At 47.3% G+C, this 24,661-nt stretch overlaps 1 protein-coding gene across 1 annotated transcript; it reads right to left on the reverse strand.

Annotated features, from left to right (window-relative positions):
* Window positions 1–1,279: 1,279 nt before the first annotated feature.
* LOC311216097 (ATPase family AAA domain-containing protein 2-like) lies at window positions 1,280–12,872 on the reverse strand (the record flags this gene model as incomplete). The annotated part of the gene is made up of 7 exons (XM_084297644.1): window positions 1,280–1,375; window positions 5,516–5,585; window positions 6,582–6,708; window positions 7,641–7,955; window positions 8,383–8,473; window positions 9,342–9,501; window positions 12,859–12,872. The coding sequence occupies 7 exons, from the start codon at window positions 12,870–12,872 to the stop codon at window positions 1,280–1,282; spliced, it is 873 nt and encodes a 290-aa protein (XP_084153770.1).
* Window positions 12,873–24,661: the final 11,789 nt, after the last annotated feature.

Below are 24,661 nucleotides of genomic sequence, written 5' to 3' on the forward strand. Positions count from 1 at the left end.
AAATTCAATTGACTGTTCAGAGGAACAGTCAAGCTTGACATTATACATCCTAGAATTAAAATCTAGTTTGAGTTTTTCTCCCATCTCCAGACCTTGCTAAAGATGCTTATTAGGAGCTCTGTCAAAAAAAGTGAAAGGCTTGTTATATCAAAGTTTCGAACCCTTCTTACTGCCCTTGACCTTCTTCACATTGCTGCTCCTACAAGGGTGAGTACTATCATTTTTAGTATGGGTGGGAAGCTGTGATATCCTTGAGTGGGGGGTCGTTCTGTTTACAAAATGAAGTTCCAGTAAGAGTACATCAAATGAACCAACTTTCTTTGAACTTTAATTCATCACTATATTGAATGAATGACCTCTGGATTTCTCTCTCCCATTTGGAAGTCGATTTGAAAACAAACTACCTCTGCCATAAAGAGCCAGGCATCAGAGACACCTGTTGCGCCTCAAGAACGGAGAAGGTATGAATGACAAGAGCAGCTGAATAAAATGCAACTTGCCATTAGAAATGGGTGTACTGGCATCTACAGGTGCCGCTGGCATCTCCTCATTTTCATTACTCTCTTCATCTGGTTTCTCGTCTTCAGTAGCAGGGTTCTGCTGTGGTGACTTGGAGTTGTCGCATGGAGCACGCGCTGCAGAGGTGCGACCTTGCAAGAAAGAATAGATACCAAAGATCTTCGTCGTGCATTTTCAGTTACAAATGCAGAGACAAGTCTTCAAATCCTTAGCGTTAAAGCACGTACCTCTTTTCTCACGAGATTCTTTAATTTGTTCACAAAGTCGTCTAAACTCTGTATCCATTTCGTTCCTCACCATTGAATATGCAGTGTCTTGCAAAACATAGGCGCTGTGACGATCTGAAATTTTACACACTTTAACTGAATGTTGTCTACCAACCAATGAAACTGTTTTGATCACAGAAGAAAATTGCTTTCTTCATAGCTTGGTTCCGAAAGGTTCTCTCAGTGAATATTTTCAGCATAACAACATCGAAGTTAATTAAAACAAAAACACAAGTTCCTGGGGAACACTTATATCACAATTCCATGCCCAAGTAGCAAAATGATAAAATATTTACAATGTGGTAAGAGATGTACTCTGTGGACGTCCAAAATCATCTAATCCATCCGAAGTCTATTGTCCGCACACAGCATTTATCCATCTATACGTTCGACAGATTTTTTAAACTAGGGCTAAAAAGCACATCCTCACCTGTAGATCTTTGATCCGGGTAGTACTCTAAGGCATTGTTACAGATTAGATCGATGTCCTTCAGCTAGTCTCCGGCAGCGAGGTACTGGCGCGAGTCAATTTGAGTCAGAACTGTTGAAAGATCCATCGGCTCTTTAATCCTTGTGGCATAGTCAGGTACCTGCAGATCAAATACAAGCATTCAGAGGTTTTCTTAACCTTGCACACTGTCTACCAAAATTATTCTGAAGACTTTAAATAAACGACTTCCTAAAAACTCTGAACATTTGCGATGCATCAGAAGATGCTGAAATTTACCAGTTTGCTTCTCAAAAATGGAAGGGCTTTTTCATTTTTCATTAGCGCGGCCACGAGAGGACAACAAGAAGTAGGGAGGTCAGAAGCACGTGCATGGTAGAGAAGAAACACTGAGGGTGGGAGATTCATTTCACTTTGCTTCAGAAAATCACAACAGTGAAAGCTGAGCAAGCCATCCGGCATTCTCTTTGTTGTCGACATTGAGGAAAAGGTGCATGAATTGCACCTGTGAAGTACCTATTGCAGGCATCTACTTTAGAATGAGATAACTGGGCCCTGAGGTGCTCATTTCTTCCCTCAGACCAGAAGAGGAGACTAATGACCAGTTCAGATGAGGACATATGTATCTGTCTAGATTTTTCACAGCTCAAGAACCTAGGAAAAAAGGGGAAGAAAAGCCAGTGGAGGCCCACATGAAGACGACTTTGCTGATCCGCAGGTATATTCAAGTTACATCTGTCTTTGAAATATACGCCCCTAGTTTAGGCTTATCTCATCAATTAAGGAGAAAAAGGCATCTAAGCAGCCAATTGGAGGAAAAAGAAAACACACTGCACTTATGGTTGATTCCTATTGAGGAGTTCCAGATGAAACAGAGAACAGGATCTCAAAACTTATTTTTACAAACTGCTGCTCCCATTCCTGTTCCCACAGGAACCGACAGTCCAAGAAAGGGCTTCAGACTTCACTCAAGTAGTCCTGTAAATACTGTTTGTAATTATAAGGAAAGATCTCTGTGCTTTTCAGTGCTGTGACACGCCTACATATCAAAGCTTTTTCACGAGCAAACTGTGTTGGCATTTGGACTGGCTTTTTAGAATGAAACCAGGGCTTTCAGCGAATAATCCCATAAGACACATTTGAGAGTCAGCAGAAGTAAAAGCACTGCCTCTGCTTCTTGCAAAATCCTAACAGTGCAGCCCTAAAAACAAAGTTGAACCTTCCCCAAAACGCTGAGAAGTACGAACACTGAGAAGTTACAGACACACACAGATCAGCACTACTTTACCTTCTGTGGGTCAAAGGGCTTTGCAAATTCCCTGAAACGTCTGTCAGTGGCAAGTCTGTGAGTAACGTCCCTCAAGAAAATTCTAAGGTCACGCAAGGTATCCTCCTCTTCCTCCTCCAGCATCCCTACTTCTTCCTCTTGTGGCTTCTGAGGCTCAGCTGGTGGTGCTACAGGCACGACTTCCAATGTCCAATCAACTTCAATTCATCAGGAAGAATTAGCCAATTTACAGTACTCAAATACAAGCATACGACAAATTACTGACAGAAAATGACCACCAAAGCAAAGCCCAAAGAGCTAGTAACTTCGATAGGAAAGTTTTAGATGTACTTCTTATATCCTCCTCACCTCTTTTCTTTACAGGAGGCTTAGCCACTTCATTTAGAATTAGGTCCTCAAAAAAAGATGCTCTCTCTGCCCTACCAGGCAACTCAATATTGCACACTTCTCCAAATTCCTTATTAAATAATTTTTGGATCTAAAGCAGAAGGAGGAGAGAAATTTCAGATATAAGGCCACAAAAAACTCATCTTCTATTCCAAAAAGACGAGTACCTTTTCAAATTAAGAATAACCTGAAGAACACAAACTGAAAAAAGTTATCTTCCTGGCCTTAAAAGGCTACATTTTCACAGGCTGGCACGGCAAATTCAAATATCACCTTTAAGAATCACCTGTAGAATTAAAGCTCGCTGAAGGGATTGTACGCTACACTGGTAAAGTAATGGCTTTCACCACATCCAACAGCGCCTCCTTTGTATTTACTTGCCTTGCTGCATCCTTTACTTAGAACCTTTATGGCTATCGAGGGAAGAGAAAGGCTTCAGCAGACAAGTGAGGGCTTTTTGCTGAGTTTTTATTTCTCTACCAAAAGGTGTCTGAAGTAGCTAGTACCTCTACGTCTTCCTCCATTTTCAAGTTCTAGTATTAAAAGGTAGGTGAGGAATTTCACTACTTATTTTAGAAGGAATTTACAGCCTGTACAAAAACTTCTGTGGGAACTCAAGCACTTTCAAAGCAGTTGATAATAAACACGTCTAGGTAAGACCCGTTCTCTTCCCCCAGTGACTGAGACCAAATCATCAGAATGAGAACAGCGTGGTCCTGTTTTGGGCACCTTCCCTTAATGTAAACTCTCAGAAGTCAATGAAGTTCTGCACCTACTTTTACTACAGTTTATTTAGGAATACAACTAGAATTTGATTCCAAAGTTACTTTAGCAGAAATTGGAACTCAGATTTCCAGCTTGGAAAGCTTTGGCCTATATGAAGAAAGAAACTGATTTACTTATTTTTTTTTAATCAAAGTGTTTCAATTCTCTACTAAATTGCATTATTAGCAGTTTACCCAACATAGCATGGAATGGCAGACTGTCAGAAGAAATCTCTTCAGTAAAAACATCCTCTTGTCATTTCAAGCACTGCATATTCTTGACTGAACCACTTTGTAGCCACCAGAATTATTGTATTAATTTATTATTTGCATGTGTGAGAAGGGGGGTGAAAGTCACTTGCTTGACTCAGAAAAAACCTTAAGCAGATGCTTTCACAGTATCTTTTTCTCTAAGCAAATTTTAAGTGATTTGTTAGGGTGCCTGAGTAATAACAGCATGCATTTAAGAAAGCCCAGCATTTTGATGCTGAAAGCATTCATAAATTACAAGACACTGAAGAAATAGTAAGGAAAGTATTGACAAATACCTCTTCTGGGAGATCTGAGTGACGTACATCAGATGGAGCAAGCAGCAAAACTGGCGAAAATGCTGGAATGTTACGTAGTAGAGTTAGAAAAGTAAGTTTCAAGGTAGGTCCAGCGTTGTCCCACCATAAATGGATATCTGGGACATAAATTGTGCTTGGTGCTGTCTTCTGAGCATTTCGGATCAGCTAGTGAAAAGGAAAGCTTGGGTAAGAAAACTAAAACACGTACAATAACCTCTTAATACATAGCTACATAGCCATCTGACTGCCCCATGAAATGAAACTGCGTGAACAGAGTGGCAAGCATCCTTTCACATAAGGAATTTCTCTGTGCACCCTTTCAGATTATCAGTATTCGGAGAACTCTAGTCAGAAGATGGGAAGGATATATTCAGGCAGTGGCTAGACACCGTAGCTATATGGCCACAGCCACAATCATCGCATAACAAAGAAAGGAAAAGTCCCTCTTAAGGGACACATCAGTATTCAGTCGTGTAACATGTCTGTCCTTACTTGTATGGCTCTCAAACGTTTCCACTAAAGGTAAAAATATTTTAAGGTAGTGATGCCAAACAAGAAAATGGATTTCCTGCCTAAAAGTAAAAACACCAAATCTGTTCATTTTTTCTAGTTAAAACCACATCACCGTGCAAATGAAGTGTTTTCTGAATGTTAATGCTTTTATTGCACATACTGCAACAGCACAAGTTGTGTATGTCCATGTGAAAACAAAACAAACAGAAGCCCCAAACCTTGGTTGCCTTACTAATATAATTTAGAAGAAGGCTACAAAAAGTAGCCGACATGCAGTCTGATACAGAGCCATCTACTGGGAGCACACAGTCTTAGGAGGCAATGAGAACTACTTTCTGGATCCCAGTGACATGAGCAGCATTTCTTTCCACAAAGAGATGTTTATTAGCAACACCGCCCAGCTTCCTGAGCTGCTAGCAACAGCCTCACTGTAAAACTGGGTATGGAAAATGTCGACATGTACAACATCCAGATTGTTTGTGGTGCTGTCTAAAAGAAAAGGGGATTTTCAGACAGAAGCAAACATCCGGGCACATTAAAACAAGGCCACCTCCATTACCAATTAATTTTGCTCACCTTACTTGCAACTCGATTGATCCTTTACATACAGTCAGTGAATCCGATGAGAAGAAAAAGAAAAAAGGTACCTGTCCGCAGATTTCTTCTGGCGGTGCAACGTTTGTAAGCAGAACAGAAAGGTCCAGGGTGTGAACAGGAAACTTCTCCAAAGCGTGCAACACCACGGGTGCCACGTAAGAAACCTGGCCGTACCCTTCTTTTCCTACTATTAGCAGACGGGGCTGGCATGATGTTGGTTCACAGAAAGCACTCCTAGAACAAGAGTTAAGAAAACAAGCTTATAAATGAGGTGCTGAATAGACACACAGATGTTCCAAGTAATTTTCCTATAGACTTTCTTTTCCCTCCCCAAATAATCCAAATGGCAGCGGTACATTAAATACATGTAAGATTTCCAGTTAAGTTATTCAGTCATTCCAATTGTTTCACCTTCTTCCCTTTGTTTCATCTTCTTCCCTTGTGTTTCCTATTCTTTACTAAACCAAGACTGCAAATTAATATCCCTGCAATCTTGCTTTACTACTAGGAAATAAATTGGTGAGGAGCATTTGTTTCCCCACTACAATCAGGCTGTACCTCTGCTGGCTTAAATCAAAGATGCTAGAGACTTAGCCTTGCTCTAGAGGACAGAAAATCTTCTGGACAGCACAGCAATAGAAACTGAGAAAAATAACTGATCCAGCTGTGACAACATGATCTAACTTTCCAATTGTGGGCTTGCATGACTTCCATACTAAAATATCACAAGATTAACACAACTTGGTGGCTTAACAAATAAAGACACCATTCAATTTTTTCTCAAGGTGTTTTAACAAGCCCTTTCTCAGTTTTCTTTCTGCTACATAATTCACTACTGGTTTAACAATCCTGGAAAACAGAAGGGCAAAAGGTGGCAACACAAACCCATAAAGTTGGGGTATTTTTAGCTAAAAGGACAGACAGCACATTTATGTGGTCTTGAGTCTTTCAAAGAATGCCATGGATTAAGTCAATGTGTTCTGGTAGTCTACGGATCACTTTGGCTTACGAAGAGAAGCCTGGGCTTTTCAATTTGGTCATTCAGAGCAACTTCATTACAACTTTAGTCCCTCCACCCTTTCTTCTTGTGAATACCAAGCACCCCTTCAACACACAAACTTGATGTTGCCCCTTCGTCTACCACCCCTCGCACTTTCAACAGCTGGAACTGTTTACAAAGACTCAGCAGACCTGAGAATTTAAACGTAACAGGGATCTATCTTTCTTTACCTGCTGAAACAGAGGCGTTTTTTCTCTGGTCTGTCAGGCATTCCATCTTTTAATTCATCTCCAGAAACCAAGGATGCATCGTCATCACTGTCAAACATATCATCTTGCAAAATAGGATTGAAATGCTCTGAAAGGCAAAAGAGGTTTGTTAACTTTCCTGAATAGCCTTTGTCTCTTTCTCTTCCATTAATACAGCTTCTAAATCAGTGCCAAAACCCTTTCTTCATTTGAGAGCACACACTGAAAGCTATTTCCTAGAGTTCAGCCCACCACAGATCTAAGGAGATGGCACAAGGCCCTACAAAGCTGTACTAAGTCCCACTGATGTGTACGTATAAGGTACGCTACTCTTGGTGATTTTTTTCTCCCCCTTAGAATAAAGGAGATTACGAACAATTTCTGCAGTTGCTAAATAGATAAAAAAAAAAAAACAAAAACAAACAAGACCATTTCTTTCTGGAGGAGGTTCCCACAATGAAAGCACGGGGATAAAGGATGTGATGGCCACAGAATTCCATTCATCTAGTAAGTATCAATGCTAATTGATCTCACGTGTATAGTACGATCCACAAACATTTAAATTAGGAGACTGGTTAAAAATGACGATAGCTAAAACAATATTTAGCTTAGACCAGGTATACTTGTATCCTGGTCCTGACATTCTTCAGAAAGGAATTAGAAACATTGACCTAGAAATGCTTCCCCTCCAAAGATCTGAGTTTTGATTTTTTAAAGAAAAATAGGTGCCTTATACTTCAAACCTCAAGTCAACCTCTACAAATGCTAATTATCTTAGCTGCCGTCAGAAGCAGGATGCTTCAGTAGAGAACGCATCGTCCTTTACTGTGTATTGAGTCATTCAGAACTTCCATTTGGCATTTCAGTTTCGAATCCACAATAAAACCTATGTGTTGTATTCCAGACTTGCCCAAAAGAAAGACATGCACATGCAAATAATAAAATTCTACCACCATTACGTCTGAAAGGTTTAAGTTGATTGCACAAACCACAAGTTTTTGCTTTAGCAGAATTATAAAGAAGTGGATGCTGTGGTTATACCTTGCTGTCGGTCCTCCTTTAGTGCAAGCTGTGCATGCGGGAAGATCTTCTGCACAACTTGTAAAATATTCTCTACTGATCTTTGAAAAAGTGGCTTGAAAATGGGTGATAGTGCTTGTACGGGTGAAGCCTTGATCCGGTTTGAAGCTGGAACAACCTTCTTCATAGCCATGAAAAAGTCCTTTGCTTTTATTTTAATAGAATTAACGTCTAGTAGCAACTTCTCCCTACTTGCATAAATCTGAGGATAGCATCGGCGTAGAGAGCACAGCGCAGCTTCAGTACAGAGGGATTTGATATCTGCACCACAGTCTCCTAACAAACAAAATTCAAACGTTACATCAGTCAAGGCCCAGGTTTACAACATGCAACATTTAAGGAATTTGTAATGCCAAAACCAAACAGCTTAACAGGGAATTCAAAGTGCTACCGCTCTGCAAGGATGTTTCATGTTGCTCACTGCCTGATATCCTGCGCTTATGCAGCTGAAGCAGACTCCTCATCAAAAACTATACTCTTGAGGAAGATGCCCCAGAACCATTTAATGTTCTCAGACAACAAGAGGAACGACAACAAAGAGTAAATAGATGAAAGCATCTCACTCAGATTGCTATGAAGGCGTGCCAGCTGCCTCGTTGACTAGTTGTGCAACAAGGCACAAGAGCATGGGTACTGCCTGGTACAAGCTAAGGTTCTTTACAACTTGGTCACAAGCAAGAATCCGTTTCTGTTTCAGTCTTACCAATGCATTTCTCAGCTAGTTCATCAAGCAACATGTCCGGTGGCTGAGGGGTCCAGTCACGAGTATGAATCTTGAAAATTTCTTTTCTAGCCTGGAGGCAAAATCATTGCATTTTAGCTTGTCCCAAGTTTTCCTTAAAAATACCAGCAAGAAACAAACAAACCAAAAGGCAAACAAACAAACAACAAAAAAACAAAACAGTCCTCCCTCAAAACCCCTCATCTACTAATACACTTTTCTTACTTGCTCAACTTTCAAGTATTTTACAGTTATTTAATATACACTCTGCATTGTCAACCAGGAAATTGAATATTTCTTATTTGTTATACTGAACTTTTTCTAGGAACCTACAGTGAAAGAAAAGGCATTTATAGCTTCAATAACAAGTTTCCAAACTACGAGACCTAAGGACCCAGAGGAAAATACTGCAATGAAAAATTTATCCAGAAACATTTCTTTGCTGTCCAAAAAACTTCTCTAAAGCTTAGCAAGCTTTCATTGGAACAGTCTCATTACTTCATCACATTTGCTTTCCAGTCAGTAAATTCACAGAAAGCACTTCTGGCACAATGCTTCCAATTGCTACAATTACTATAAAGAAGAAAAGAATTATGACTCAAACTACTACCACTGAGCAGGGGCACAATCAAATGCAAACACGTCCCCTATTCATTCATAAGTGAAGGATTGAGACCAAAAACACAACTTCATGATGAAAACACCCAAGTGGACTAAATAATTAAGCAAACAGGTACAACTTTGGGAATGAAAGGTTTGATTATAGAACTAACTACTTGGTGGTATCATCCCGACCATATATATCCAGTACCAGATTTGCCCTCCATGGAACAACGCAGTGTCTCCACGTATCACTCTTTTGTTCAAGTTGTCAATTATTTTTTTTTCCTATAAAGTTGGACTTTGCCATGGTACCACTAACGTTGAATTTAAGTTCTCACCTCTTTATTTGGCAAGTTGAAGAGGAACTGTCTGCCAAAGCGTCCTGGTCTTCGTAAAGCAGGATCTATAGAATCCAGTCTGTTGGTAGCTCCGATTACCACGATCTCCCCTCTGTTATCTATGCCATCCATAAGTGTCTGAAGAGTTGAAACAATGGAACTAATAGAAAAATATAAGTTTTACTTACTGGTTCAGTAAATTTTGTTACATTCCACATGACTTTCTTGATGCCGGAATAACCTTCTTCCTAGTGGTCATTCAAGACTGGGAAAAAAATAGTCTACCAAGTCGGGGTTTTTTTGATTTGATAATAAATCTGCAGACTGTTAAGTCATCAAGCACTTCAAGACAGTTTGAAATAATCTCTACGTTAATATAAAAGGAGTACTGCAATCTTCTGCTCAGGAAGAAAATCACGGAAAATGTCAACTTTGATTTTAGATGTTGAATTTGTTGCAGTGAGATCTTCCTCATCGCACGATTCTATTTGGATTTAAACCATATTATCTATGGAGAGACCAAGATTAGGACAAGAACAGCACAGAGTTCAGCATGAAGCCAATCAGGAGCTCAAGTTTGTATTCTTTGTATTCAACTTTATCCTTCTCTTGCTGGAAGGACCTGCTTTTTGACTCTCCTCTTCACTAGGAGCATGTTCCCTCTTGCTTTGGTAATGCTCTTTCTCAGTGGTTTTAGTCTTGTCCTTTGTATCTTGGCATCTCTCTGTAACAGCTGAGGAGGAAAGGTTTTTAGAGCTACATTCAGTGTCAGACTTGAGAGAGGAAGTATGCCGCAATTTCTCACCAGGCTCACAAGACTCTTTGCCGTACAAAACGGTTTCTTTTGAAATGAGGTCACGTTCTTTTGATCTTCTTGCTTTCTCCTTGTCTCCACCGTCATCACATTGGTACGATGCGAGGTATTCATCATTCCCAGGAGATTTCGGAGGGTCCACGACACTGCACAAAATAAAATCACATTTCTCACTTCTGCTGAAGGACGTGAATATTAAGAGTAAAACCTTCCAACGTCAAACAAACAAACAAAAACCTCTGGACTACAGGAACCCTCGCAAAGATATGCCATTTAGAAACCTCTCCTGTGATTAGGACACCTTCTTCAGCTCCCAGAGAAAGTGCTTTTTCCCCTCTTGCTTCTGAAGCCATTGCACTAAAAAAGCAAACGCATCTGTCTCCCTCCACCTGCTGCTCTGAATAAGAGCCAGAATATTCAAAGCCACTCTATTTGTTCTCCCCACATAGCCGAAAAAACACCAGTTGAAAGAGTTTTCTACCTCTCTCCACGAATTTACATTCACATATCCTATGACTGCAAAAATAGAAGGCGGGGCTCAGGAGGAACAGCCAGTGCTGGAAATGAAAAAAAGCAGCCTGTTTCTTCAGAGTCTTAAGCCTATGCTACTAGGAACAAAACAAAACAAAACAAAACAAGAGGAGAGGAGAACAACAGCGGGAAATTTACCTATTCTCCAGGTGTTCAATTGCAAAGCCTCCTCTGGAGGATCAACAGTTGTGAATTCAGTGTGCTTAGGAGAAATCAGATCTACATCTGAACCACAACTATTTCAGTAGTATCACGAACTTCTGTTACTCTGAAGAAGCAGTCAGCACCATTTCTATGTTAGGAAAGAGCTGAACAGAGTCTGTTATTCACATCAAGTAGTCAGGCAGGTTTCTTCTTCTTCAGGCTGGGTTTCACTAGAACATTACTAGCCTGTAAGCCTCATGGCATCACCTTCCATCTTGACTGCTGAACCTCCTTGCTCCCTACTATCTTCTTTGCCAAGATACAGCTGTCCACATTTACTTTTCCTACTTGGCTGGACTGAATTTAAGAAGGTGTCTTGCATCTAAGAAAGGGAACAAAAGCTGCTGCCCAGCAGCGTCTGGCTCAGGGAGGAGTGAGAAAGCTCTGTGCAGCCCCCAAGGTCCGTGCAGCAGGAGGCAGGAGGTGCTCCAGGCTCACAGCAGCAGTTCCCCTGCGGCCTGTGCAGGGAGAGGCCCCTGGTGGAGCAGGCTGTCCCCCTGCAGCCCATGGGTCCCCCGTGGAGCAGATCTCCACGCTGCAGCCCCCCTGTGGCTGGAGGAGCCCCCGGTGGAGCAGGTGGCTGTGGCCTGGAGGAGGCCGCGGCCTGTGGAGAGCCCCCGCAGGAGCAGGCCCCGGGCTGGACTGGAACAGGCTGTGCTGAGCCTGCTTTGCCCGTGACGCTCCTTGTGGAGTGATCTCCCTGTCCTTCTGGCAGCCCTTGAGCCCTTGCCAGCCTCTTTTCTCCCCTTGGCGTTGGAGGAGGGGCAGGGAGAGAGCGCTTGTGCTGGAGCTCAGCTGCCCAGCTGAGGAAAACCACCACGGCTCTGTCTTGCCGCTGCTGCAGCACGCTGGTAGCAGCCAGCACCGTCTGTTCTTCGAGCCTCAGCAAGCCCACAGCATCTTCCCAGAAGGGATCCCTTTCCTTCACGCCTGACAGGCGCCGCCTCTAGAGGCTGAGGGCTTGTGCCCCGTTTGCAAGCGCTTTCTCAGTGCCCCCTTCCCCAGAGAAGGATCCCAGCTGCTTGGCTTCCCTGCCCTCTGCTGCCAGGCTCCCGCAGCTGCTATCCCAGCAGCGCAGCAGCCAGCTGACAATGTGCTCGCCTGGAGGACAGCTGCAATCTTGTCCCATGGCTCGCAGGTCGCCCAGGGATGGGGATCACCTGCTTCCAGCTGCTTTTCTCTCTGCTCTCCTTTCCAACAGCCTCCTGTGCCCTGGGATGGCCCTACCTTGAGGTTGGCTGCCTCGCCTTCCTCTTGCTCCTTCCCCTTCTTGGGAGGACTTTCTGCCCTGCCGAAACGAGATGACTTCTGCATGCATTCCTTCCCCTTGTGTGTATTGGTGCCTGAGACAGCAACGGGGTCGTCCCCGGAGCCAGCTGTAGGGCCTGTGCCAGGCTTGGAGGGGCTGCAGGGAACATGCCAGGGGCTGGAGTGCCTGGATGTGAAGTACTATCAGTAAAGAATTTCTTCCTAACATATATCAGAAATCTAACTTTTCAGTGTAAAGCTATTACTCCATGTCCTGTCACTCCAGGCCCTCATAAAGACCCCCTCCCCAGCTTTCCTATAGGTTGCCTTTAAGTACAGGAAGGCTCTCAGCCTGGCACACAGTAAAACTGATGGCAGATCCTTCACTATATTATTTGAACTTCACGTAAATAGAACAGACTATCAACTTACTTAGGAGAAGTAATACAATTTCAGAACTATTCAAAACCAAAGGCATTCCAAACTAAGTTTAAGTTCAGAGGAAATCCAAAGAAAAAACTAATTTTGAAACTAATAATCAGAGACCATAATCTTCTTCGAATGATAGATTTTCCTCCTGTACTGGGTAATTTTGATCTGTCTTTAATGATCATCCAGACATGGCTTTGACACCGAGTATCTTGCTTTGCCTCTGCATTAAGTCTTCTTCTCATGTGAGGTAAATGTCCTGCTCTTATGGGATGGGCCTGGGAGACATACGCGCTGTGTCTCATGATGCTTGGATATCATCTTAATTCTGGGTGAAGATGAAAGGTCTCACTGCTTCCTGAACAGGGAAGTGGATGTCTGCAGTTAAGAACCCTCTGTCTAATCTAGAAACATGAAGGAAGGAGTTTGCTGGATTGCAAGTGACAGTGAAGAAAGCCACAGATGACATATCAAACTGATTAAAATGTTATTTAGCTCAGGGCATGGCTAATGATGTGGAGCTGGAATAGTTTGACGACTGTAATTACACTCACTATCACTGTGACTTGTTTATAGGATGGTAATGCCTAAAGGTCCCACTGGAGCCTGAAACAAGGTTGTGCTGGGTGCTGCACGTGCATATCTCAGTAGCGCTTTGATAGCTAGTGATACAAACAGACAAAACAGAGATTGAAAGGAGAAACGGGGGGACAGAGATAAGAAGATCTTCCTGCAGGTCATTTAGGGTATCAGCCAGGAGTTCAGTGCATCCAGCTCTCTAGTGCTCTGCTGGCCCAGTGAGATGAATGGAAAACATTGCAGCCTTGGAAAAATAGTGCTTCTTCTAATTATTTGGCCAGTTTTGATGATTTAGGACTGCTCTATTTATTTATTTATTTATTTTACTTTCCCCATTTGTGCTGGAGAAGGTGAACTTTTTAAATACCTATTCTGAATTCAAATATCATTTTCATTGTTATGTTTCTGTTTTGTTGGCACTATTCATAATGACTTCTACCCTTCAGTGGAAGCAAAAGCTTATCATACCATAAAACTGATAAAACAAAACATAAAACAAAACCAGGCTTAGAATGAAATTTTTGAGGCTTACAAATACAAACTTTGAAATCTAAGGAAATGAATAATTGAGTCTGACTAAGCATCTCTGGGACTGGAGTGCAGAGAAGGCAGAGTTAACATTCAAAATTTAGATGGGAAAAAAGCAATGAGAAAAGGTACATTTCAGAGGTTAAAAACTGCAAAAATAAAGTACGAATGACCCAAAACCTCCTTCACATAGGAAATTAAACAATAATAGTAAATGATACTTAAGCCACAGAAGCCAGGGGGAACAAAGAGAACAAATTAGGACAGTTGCATACTCGAGGCAAAAATAGATCAAAAGTTAATGATGTCTCAAATGCTGCAAATCTTATTTCCTGCATCTAACAGCAACAACAATGTGATATTAAGGGCAGTGACAGGATTCCCATTGCAAATGAGGGTAGGGCACTAGGCACAACATCATCTGAGGTGAAATAAAAATCTACAGTGATTCAAGTGAAAAATGACAAGCTGATATCTACCTAGCCTATTAACAGCATTGGCACACAGAACAACAACTCAAGTAGGAAAAATACATCACAATTGTGCAAATCAGGGCTAGTCCCCAGAATGGGAGAGTAACAAATATACTTCTGTCCAGGAGAATGTAAAGAGTGATCCAGACAAGTACAGGCCTGTTAGTTTGACATCAACGCTGGGCAAAGTTTTGTAGCAAGAAGAGATAAGACTAGGGAAGTAGCGGGTAATGTGGAATTTACAAGATAATTTATTAAAGCTAATTTGTTTCCAGAGAATTTAGTAGCTTGCCTTTGTAGGACCAGTGCTCCCCTACACAGGGGATGAACTACATCTATTTCACTTTCTGTGAGCTTCTGATACCTTAGCTATGGATTTGGGCTTTGGGGCTGCAAGTGAATCAAGGGAGTTTGCAATTGTTCACACTGTTCAAAGAGGGAATTAGCAGCAAAGGAGAGGTTACCTGTAGTGATTCTCAGAGACAGTTCTGAAACTGCAGCTGCTAAGGAGGCAAAGACTCATGGAGAAATGTAGGCTGGAAGGGAGCTCTGAAAACCCAACCTCCTATTCAGAGCAGAGATGACTTCAAATTTAGGTATGTTCAGTATGGACGTGGTGGCCGAAGACTAAAAATTACATATGAGCTTTGAGATTTCCAGGTGACATAAAGTTGGGAAGTACTACTGAGCCTGACAGAAGGATATCCCTTGTGATTGAAATGGTTCAGGTGAAGTGACATTTGATAATACAAAGCAGAGCCAGGCTCAGAGATTCTCAACAAAGGGTGTTTTTTTTTTTTTTTTTTTTTTTTTTTTTTTTTTTTGTCATGTTTGCTATTCAGGAGTTTAAAACAAACAATAAAACAACAAAACCCCATGTTCATGCACTGTTAACAGAAGAACTGAAAAAGTTAAGTGGTTATATGGTATGTATGGCTATTCTTTTTTTTTTTTTTTTTTTCTCCAGTATAAATATACCTGACAGGGCAGCCCTGCCACACATTTAAGACATGAGGCAAAATTCTGCCACTTGTATTCTTATTGAACTTAGGAGGAAGTGTTCACAAGACAGAAGGAACAAGTTGCCTATTGTGTGGAAGGGAATTAAAGGACATCATTCTGCTCAGCCAGATGCCAGCTGAGAGAAAAATATGATGTCTCTGTGAAAATGCATTTCTTGAGTAAATATCAAGGAGAATTAGGAAATGTGTAAGTTGGGAGATACCTCTGAAATGATGATTGCAGTTGGCTTATGAGGAACTTTGGACAGGAAATTGGTAGAAACTTCCCATTTTAAGAATAAAGTGCACCATAGATATGAAGTCAGCATTCACCTAAAGAGTAGAGGCCAACTCAAAGCCCCCACAACAAAGCAGTGGACAAACCAGAACACTAACATGTTGTGGTCTAGAGTCACACAGATATACATAAGTTTACTATACCTAAACATCTGAGGGGTTCCTTTGAGAGGCGGAGGGCTTGTGCCCCATTTCCATTTCCACTCTCAGTGTCCCCTGCCTCAGAGAAGGATCCCAGCTGCTTGGCTTCCCTGGCCTCTGATGCCAGGCTACCAGAGCAGGTATCCCAGCATCGCAGCAAACAGGTGACAATTTGAGTGCCACAGCAGTCCTCATTGCGAGCTGGACGCTCAGGGCACTTGTGGCCACCCACCTTTGTGAGCTCCAAGGCTGACAGTGACTCTCTGCTGAGCTACCACGGCTCTCGGCTGTCCCGGTGACAGAGCTTTCGGCGCTAAGCTGACTGCCAGGAGAAAAGGCTGCCGTGAAATGGCTGCTCCACAATGCCAGGAGCAAGGTCTGCTGGGCTGGGGGTTCGCAGGGGAGCTCGGCCTTGGGCCTGGCAACTGCGCCTGGAAGCCAGGGACGGCCTTGGTGTGCAGCTGGACACCTGGGCCTGAGAAAGCAAGGTCTCTTTCCAGACACTTGGTACCATCGTCACCCAGTGGCTGTCTCAGGGGGAAGAGAGAAATGCACAGCATCTCTTGCTGCCCTGCAGTGCTGCTGTCCTACGCCCTTGGGGGTCTCCGGGATAGAAAAAGGGATGGATTTTGACCCAAAACCCAGCTCCTTTCTATCAAAAGCATCACGTCCTCCTGTCTTTCTTGTATTTGGCTATGACTTTAGGAATCCCTGCAATCCCTGCAGCTGTGTCCCCTGCCAGCTTCTTGTGTGCCCCAAGCATCCTCGCTTGCAGGGCAGTAGAAGATGCAGAAAAGGCCTTGCCTTAGTGGAAGCACTGCCCTGCAGGAGCTCCAACATCCCTCTCAGCAGCACGCTGTAGCCCCCAAATGCCCCCGAAAGGGCACATTTCAGCTACTGGGAAGGAAATGAGCTCGCTCAAGGTGAGCTACCCGCTCAAGGCCCAGGTGTCTGTGAGGCGGTCTTGGCAAGGAGTCCTGTTGTGTGAGTCTGTTCTTTGCGGGTGCTCCGTCCCCACAAGGCTTGCTTTTCAAGGCCCAGGAGAGTCTTGTGGGCACTGGCCTGGGGCCCCAGGCTGAGCCAGCTGCTGGCTGGCAATCAGGGAGGCTCGCTCAGTGTCTTGGCTTGGGTTTGCGTGGCCAGGCTGTGGGAGCGGGGGGCTGCAGGGGTGTCCTCTGTGAGGAGAATGCAGCAGCTGCCCCATGGGAGCTCAGGGCCGCTGCCAGGAGGCTCCTTCCAGGAGGGACCCACCCGCTGCTGCCCAGAACGCAGAGCAAAAGGATGATGTTTGCGCCTGGGGGAGAGCCCATCTAAGAAAGGGAACAAAAGCTGCTGCCCAGCAGCGTCTGGCTCAGGGAGGAGTGAGAAAGCTCTGTGCAGCCCCCAAGGTCCGTGCAGCAGGAGGCAGGAGGTGCTCCAGGCTCACAGCAGCAGTTCCCCTGCGGCCTGTGCAGGGAGAGGCCCCTGGTGGAGCAGGCTGTCCCCCTGCAGCCCATGGGTCCCCCGTGGAGCAGATCTCCACGCTGCAGCCCCCATGTGGGTGGAGGAGCACCCGGTGGAGCAGGTGGCTGTGGCCTGGAGGAGGCCGCGGCCTGTGGAGAGCCCCCGCAGGAGCAGGCCCCGGGCTGGACTGGAACAGGCTGTGCTGAGCCTGCTTTGCCCGTGACGCTCCTTGTGGAGTGATCTCCCTGTCCTTCTGGCAGCCCTTGAGCCCTTGCCAGCCTCTTTTCTCCCCTTGGCATTGGAGGAGGGGCAGGGAGAGAGCGCTTGTGCTGGAGCTCAGCTGCCCAGCTGAGGAAAACCACCACGGCTCTGTCTTGCCGCTGCTGCAGCACGCTGGTAGCAGCCAGCACCGTCTGTTCTTCGAGCCTCAGCAAGCCCACAGCATCTTCCCAGAAGGGATCCCTTTCCTTCACGCCTGACAGGCGCCGCCTCCAGAGGCTGAGGGCTTGTGCCCCGTTTGCAAGCGCTTTCTCAGTGCCCCCTTCCCCAGAGAAGGATCCCAGCTGCTTGGCTTCCCTGCCCTCTGCTGCCAGGCTCCCGCAGCTGCTATCCCAGCAGCGCAGCAGCCAGCTGACAATGTGCTCGCCCGGAGGACAGCTGCAATCTTGTCCCATGGCTCGCAGCTCGCCCAGGGATGGGGATCACCTGCTTCCAGCTGCTTTTCTCTCTGCTCTCCTTTCCAACAGCCTCCTGTGCCCTGGGATGGCCCTACCTTGGGGTAGGCTGCCTCGCCTTCCTCTTGCTCCTTCCCCTTCTTGGGAGGACTTTCTGCCCTGCCGAAACGAGATGACTTCTGCATGCATTCCTTCCCCTTGTGTGTATTGGCGCCTGAGACAGCAACAGGGTCGTCCCCGGAGCCAGCTCTCAGGGCCTGTGCCAGGCTTGGAGTGGCTGCAGGGAACATGCCAGGGGCTGGAGGGGCTGCAGGGAACATGCCAGGGGCTCGAGGGGCTGCAGGGTGAGTGACAATGCTTTGAGGGGCCTCAGGTCCTGCCGCAGTGGTTGAAGTCGATGCAGGGAACATCAGAGTTGTTGGAGGGGCTGCAGGTAAAATGCCAGGGCTTGCAGGGGCTGCAGGCTGCGTCACAGCTTTGCATTAGGTCAAGACGCATTTTCCTAGAACCATACATTTCCTCCTGGAGGGGCTGAAGAGCATGGAATGGTCTTCAAAATGCACAGAGCAGACCCCAGCAAATGTAGAGCTGCTGCTAGCAAGTAGGTAACTTTATTGTTCCTGTTGTTAATTTTGTTTCACAACAACAGATGCAAATATGTATCTTGAGTTGAGGGCAAAGGTGACCTTGGATCTGAAGCACACAGGCGTTCGCTAGTGTCCCCCCATCCGGAGTGAATCCAGAATGACTCGGAAGGAAAAATAAAGTCCAAACCAGTGCGTTGTGATAAAGAGAGTTTAATAGGGTAGAAAAGGAATAAAAACCAAGAAAATAATAAATAAAGATATTTATAATTTATATTAATATATAAAAATATTTAATACTATTAAATACTTATAATTTTATAATAATAAAACAATGCCATACTGTACAACACAGTCAATAAAGTGGATTTAATTAAATAAATAAGAAAACCAATAAATTAAATGAAAATTAAAAAATTTAAATTTAATACAAATAAAACCCATTTTTCCCATTCCAGTGAATTGCTATCCCCATCATCACTTCCCATCCCACTGATCATTTGCTATCCCAAAGACCTCCCAGTTCTTATCCCCTTGGCATGCCAGTGCAAGAAGAGCTGCAGGCAGAGGCCTTGCTGAGTGACCACCTAAGGAGAGGAATTTAATCCAGAAGGCAGGAAAGAAGAGCAATGCCCCGAAAGAAGAACCAAGTCTTGTCTCTCAGCCCTTTGGTGTCCCAAGCAGCAGTTGCCATGGCCAAGCTTTCCCAGCCCAGCTGCTGCCAGCATCTCCCCAGCTTGCCATTGCCACCTTCCTGGGTGAGGCGCGCGCGCATTTGCCATTGGCGCTGTTGCCCATCCCTGAGAGTGGCAAGCCCATCCCCTAGCTCCAGCACGAGAGAGGGGAGAGGGCAAGCGAGAGGGGCAAGGGCTGAGGAGCGTGGCTGAAGCTGGAGCAGGTGCCTGCAGAGGTCTCTGTGCCTGCCTGGGTGCTGCAGGGGCCGTCGAGGAGAAGCCCGAGGTCGGTCACGGGTAGCCGTAATAGTAGGCTATGGCGTGGTCCTTCTGCCGCTGCACGAAGAATTGCACGGGGCCGATCTTGGTCTGGTGGGCCGCCCGCTGCCGCTCCTCCTGGGCCAGCTTCTTCAGGCGCTCCCGCTCGGGACGCTGCTGCGGCGTGATGGGCACCGACTCCTCCTGCTCCTCCAGCGGCGTGGGCGCTGCGTCGCGGCCCGCCCAAGGCCCCACGCAGGGCACGTAGTCCACGCGGGGCTGCGCCGGACGCTGCAGCGTGCGCGGCTGCATGGGCAGAGCTGGACGCTGCGCTTGGCCCCCCGTGGCTGGCAGGCCCAGCTCTCTGGGCGCCAGCTCTATGGCAGCATCCCCTGTTCATGCTGTGCTGCCTGGTGGTGCTGGCACCTCCTTTTCCTTGCCGCCAGCTGGGGGCCGGGGGGCAGCGGGCACAGCGCTGGAGCCTGGCACTGTCGGCGGGGCGCTGGGCATGCTGCTGGGGCTGCTGGAGGTGGGCTGCGGCTGCACACAGGCCAGCTGGCACGCTGGCCCCAGCGCCTTGGCCCTGGCCCCCAGCGGCTGCAAAGTCTCGCTGGGGGTCTTTGTCCCCGGCTGCTGGCGCTGCAGCGTCTTGGCCCCGCTGGCCTGGGGACAGAGCCTGTCCTGGGGCCGCACGGCACGGGGCTCCCCACTCGGAGTCTCCGGCAGCAGCCGCGCTCTGCGGGGAGGTGGTGCCACTGCTCCTTGCCCCCCTGCAGCCCCCGGGCTTCGTGCTCTCTTGCTGGGTGCCGTGGTGCTGTTGATCGCCAGCTGCTGCCCGCTGCTGCCTGCTTCCCTGCTGCTGCCAGCCACCGTGCTGCTGCCACCCGTCTTCCCCTGGCACGGTCTCTTGCGGCCTTGGCCAGCCTGGCCCAGCAGCGTCTTCCTCTCCTTGCCGGGGGGGTTCTCTGTCGTCGGCCTCCTGTGCTGGCAGCTCTGCGCTGTCCCGGGGGTGCTGCTGGGCGCAGGGCGCTTGGCCCCCCGCTTGGTGCCGGTGGACGCAGGGGCAGGCGGGGGGCTCTTGAGGGGACCCAGGGGGCGTTTGGGCAGGGGTCTCCTATGGTCACTGCGGCCCTTGGGGTTGGGGCGTTTCTTGGGGGAACTCGGGGGGGATTTGGGCTGGGGTCTACTAAGGGCACTGGGGACCTTGGGGTTGGAGCGGGTCTTGAGGGAACGCTGGGGGGGTTGGGGCTGGGGTCTACTAAGGGCACTGAGGAGCTGGGTGTCAGGGAGGCTCCTGGGGGGACTCAGGGGTGGACTGGGTAGGGGGCTCCTAAGCGCACTGGGCAGGGGACTGGCTGCAGGGCTTAGCGGGGGGCTCACTGCTGGCATGACGGGGGACTGCAGCGACAGCCCACCCTCAAGCTTCTCGGGGCGCAGCCCAGGGGTTGAGGGGACCTCACCGAGGGCTCCTGTGGCTTCCAGTCCCTGCGTGCTCGGCTCCTCGATGTCCTCGCAGAGGTCGGGCAGCTGCGAGAGGAAGCGGCTGAGGGCAGGACTGCTGGGCAAATCGGGGAAGGCATCCTGCGGCTCCACGGCATCGAGCCAGCTGAGCAGCTCCTCCATGCCGGGGATGGGGATGTCCAGGTCAGCCAGGAGCTCGTCCTGCATGTGCTGCAGCTGCTGGCTGTCCCCTGCCAGCTCTGGAAAGGCCTCGGCAAAGGCATCAGGGCCCAGCTCGGGCAGCTGCGGGGGCTCCTCAGGCACCTGCGGGGCTGTCGCCGCTGAGGACGAAGCAAGAAAATCCCCCAAGACGGGCGATGTCAGCTTTCCCATGGCCCCTGGGTGTGGGGCGCCCAGTGGCCGGCTGTGCCAGCCCCAAACTCACTGTCAGGCGTCGCCGTCTGGGTGCTGGCGGTCCTTGGAGCCTGGGCAGGCTCGGGGGGAGTGGGGCCGGTCAGCGGGGTCCCCTGGTCCTTGCTGAGCCCCACGGCGTGCAAGCAGGGCTCCGGCAGCTGCCCCTGGCTGCTGCTCAGGGTGCGGGGCGTGGGGAGCGCCTGTCCCCACAGCGGAGGCCCCGGGACGAGGGGTGGCGGGGGGTTGCGCTGGGCGGGGGCCTGCAACAGGCAGGTGCCTGCGGGGTGCAGGAGCTCCCCATGGAGCACGGCCCTGGGCCCCAGCCCCAGCGCATGGTGGGGTACCAGTGTCCCCGTCACCATGGGCTGTCCCCACTGATGGACGGGGGCACAGGGAGGAGCGGTGTGGGGGAGCTGCCCCCCGGCGGGGAGCTGCACCAGCTGCAGGTTTTGCTCCACAGCGGGGAGCTGCACCAGCTGCAGGTTTTGCCCCACAGCGGGGAGCTGCCCCACAGCAGGGAGCTGCCCCCCGGCGGGGAGCTGCCCAAGCTGCAGGTGGTGCCCCTGGGCTGGGAGGTGCCCCCCAGGTGGCAGCTGCACCCCGGCGGGGAGCTGCAGCACCTGCCCCTGGACCCCTGGCACCACGTGCCAGACGGTGGCCTGGGGCAGCGCGGAGGGGAGGGTGGGTACCTGCGGGGGCTGCAAGGGCAGCGCCGTCGCTCCGGGGAGGGAGGGCAGCAGCCAGGCAGCCACCGTTGGCGGCACGGCTGGGACGACGAAGGGGGAGTTTTGCGTCTGCGCAAGCCGCGGAAGCCGTCTGGGGAAACCCTCTGTGGGAAAAAGGCCGCTGGGCTGAGCTCTGGGGCGCTGGGCTCGCCAGCAGGGCCGCAGCCCCGGGAGGAGCGGGAGCCGGCTGCTGGACCTGCCATGGTGGCTGGAGAGTGGGGCGGTTGCTTGGGGAACCCGGGCAACGGGGGTTCCGTCCCAACGGCTCACCAGCCCCTCGCCGACATCTTGGGGAGGACTGCAGGCTTTGGACCCAAGCAGGCTGCCCAGCGCAAGACTTGGCCATGTTCATTAGAACATTACTAGCCTCTAAGCCTCATGGCATCACCTTCCATCTTGACTGCTAAACCTCCTTGCTCCCTACTGTCTTCTTTGCCAAGATACAGCTGTCCACATTTACTTTTCCTACTTGGCTGGACTGAATTTAAGAAGGGAGCTTGCAACTCTTCCTCTTGTTTGCCACTTCATCATCAAACCAAATGAAAACCATTTGCCTTTAACCTCTTTATTTCAGGCCTTCTTTCCTAGTGGTCATTCAAAACTGGGAAAAAAATAGTCTACCAAGTGGGGTTTTTTTTTGATTTGATAATAAATCTGCAGACTGTTAAGTCATCAAGCACTTCAAGACTGTTTGAAATAATCTCGAGATTAATATAAAAGGAATTCCTCACACACGCTGCGGCCGCTTACCTTTAGTATAGTCGTTGGATGCGATGGAGCTGTATTTCTTGCTTTCGCCTGCACTGGAAGTCTTCCCTTCCTTGTAAGGTTGTTTACTGCTCTCACTTCTGCATTACTGACATGAAGAGCCATCTGGAGGATGGGATTCTTCCTTCTTCTCCCGCGTTATCTTCTGGAAACGAGGATCTAAGTGTTCCAAGGAGCCTTTCGCTTTCCTGGTGTTTCTCCTTTTTCTTCTTTTTCTTCTCCTTTTTCTTCTTTTTCTTACGCTTGCGATTGGCATTGTCAAAGTGGAGCGCACAGAAACACAAATCATGAAGTCTGAAAGAAACATGCAAGTTAAAAAGGGAAAAAAAGATGTGGCACTTGTTGCCTATGTGAAACTTGATTTATTTTACCACAGGTGATGATTTGCAGCATGTCAGCTATTTTGTGGTGCTTTGTGCACACGCAACTTACTTTAGATGCAGCAAACTTAAGCCGTCAGATTGAAGGACCATAGGTCCTGGTTTGTACACAGATCATTAACAACGGCTAGCTCTGGAATATGTGCAAGCAGAAAAAATCTTTTAACCTAATCTGGAATGGTGTACGGATTTGATTCAAACTATGTGGTCCAAAGCTAGTGCTCTGACACAATTCAGCAAGAGCTTTCCTGTCTTCACTGATCAACCTAACAACATGATCCCCAGCCAGCTGATGCTATCTAAATAACTTAGAAACTACCAGAAAAAAAAAAAAAAAAAAAAAAAGGAAGACATGAGAAGCACCCAGAAAAGACTTAGGATAAAAAATGTGGAGTATGCTGGAATCCTTGCTTACTTGGAATCCTTCTCTCCATGTTTATCCTTAGACTTCTTTTTCTTCCAGAACTTGTGATATTTTTGCATTTTTTTCACCACCTACAAGCTCCTTTTCTATCTTTCTGTCTTTCCTTTCTATTTCACTTTCACTACCTTCTGCATGGGTATATTTTGTTTTTATGTTTCCTTCTGTTTCATTTTTCTGGCGACAGTTCTCCAAATGAGCTGACACAGGTGGAAGCGCATGTCTTTCACGAGAATGTCTTCTGGAATGTTGCTGAGGTACCGAGCAACGATGCAAGTCTGCTCGGGGTGTGCTAAAGCGACGTACATCTTCCTCTCTCAAGAGGGAACCGTGAGGCCATCCGCTTTTGTAATGATAATGCTTATGTGACCTGCTGTAGTAAGTTGCAGTCAATCTGTCAAAGGCTGAATCGCTGTGAGAGAACTTTCTCTCTCTACTGTCTCCTGTTGCATGAGGTGAATAATAATCCTTGTAATAGCTACATCTTTCCCATCTCCGTGCTTCGTCTCGATAGTATCTTTCTCTGCTCCAACTTCTTTCCCCTTTGGATCGGTAGTACCTATTGCTACCTTGTTCTGATCTTCCTCCGCTGCCAGATCTGTACTTTGAATATTTGACTGCTCTTCTGCCATTCTCAGGGCTGTTTCTTTCACGAGGGAAAGATCTGTACCTGTTTCCCTCCCAGTACTCCTGCTTGTGACTCTTTTGCTCAACAAATTCCACGCTCTGAGAACACCTCCTCTTGCTGGAAGGACCTGCTTTTTGACTCTCCTTCTCTTCACTAGGAGCATGTTCCCTCTTTCTTCGGTAATGCTCTTTGTCAGTGGTTTTAGTCTTGTCCTTTGTATCTTGGCGTCTATCTGCAATAGCTAAGGAGGAAAGATTGTTAGAGCTACATTCAGTGTCAGACTTGAGAGAGGAAGTTTGCCGCAATTTCTCACCAGGCTCAGAAGAGTCTTTGCCGTACAAAACATTTTCTTTTGAAACGAGGTCACGTTCTTTTGATCTTCTTTGTTTCTCCTTGTCTCCACGGTCATCACATTGGTACTGGGCGAGGTATTCATCATTCCCAGGAGATTTCGGAGGTTCCGCAACACTGCATAAAATAAAAACCCATTTCTCACTTCTGCTGAAGGACGTGAATATTAAGAGTAAAACCTTCCAAAGGCAAACAAACAAACAAAAACCTCTGGACTACAGGAACCCTCGCAAAGATATGCCATTTAGAAACCTCTCCTGTGATTAGGACACCTTCTTCAGCTCCCAGAGAAAGTGCTTTTTCCCCTCTTGCTTC

This window comes from Netta rufina (assembly GCF_964035555.1).
Source record: "Netta rufina genome assembly, chromosome: 18".
Lineage (NCBI taxonomy): Eukaryota > Metazoa > Chordata > Aves > Anseriformes > Anatidae > Netta > Netta rufina.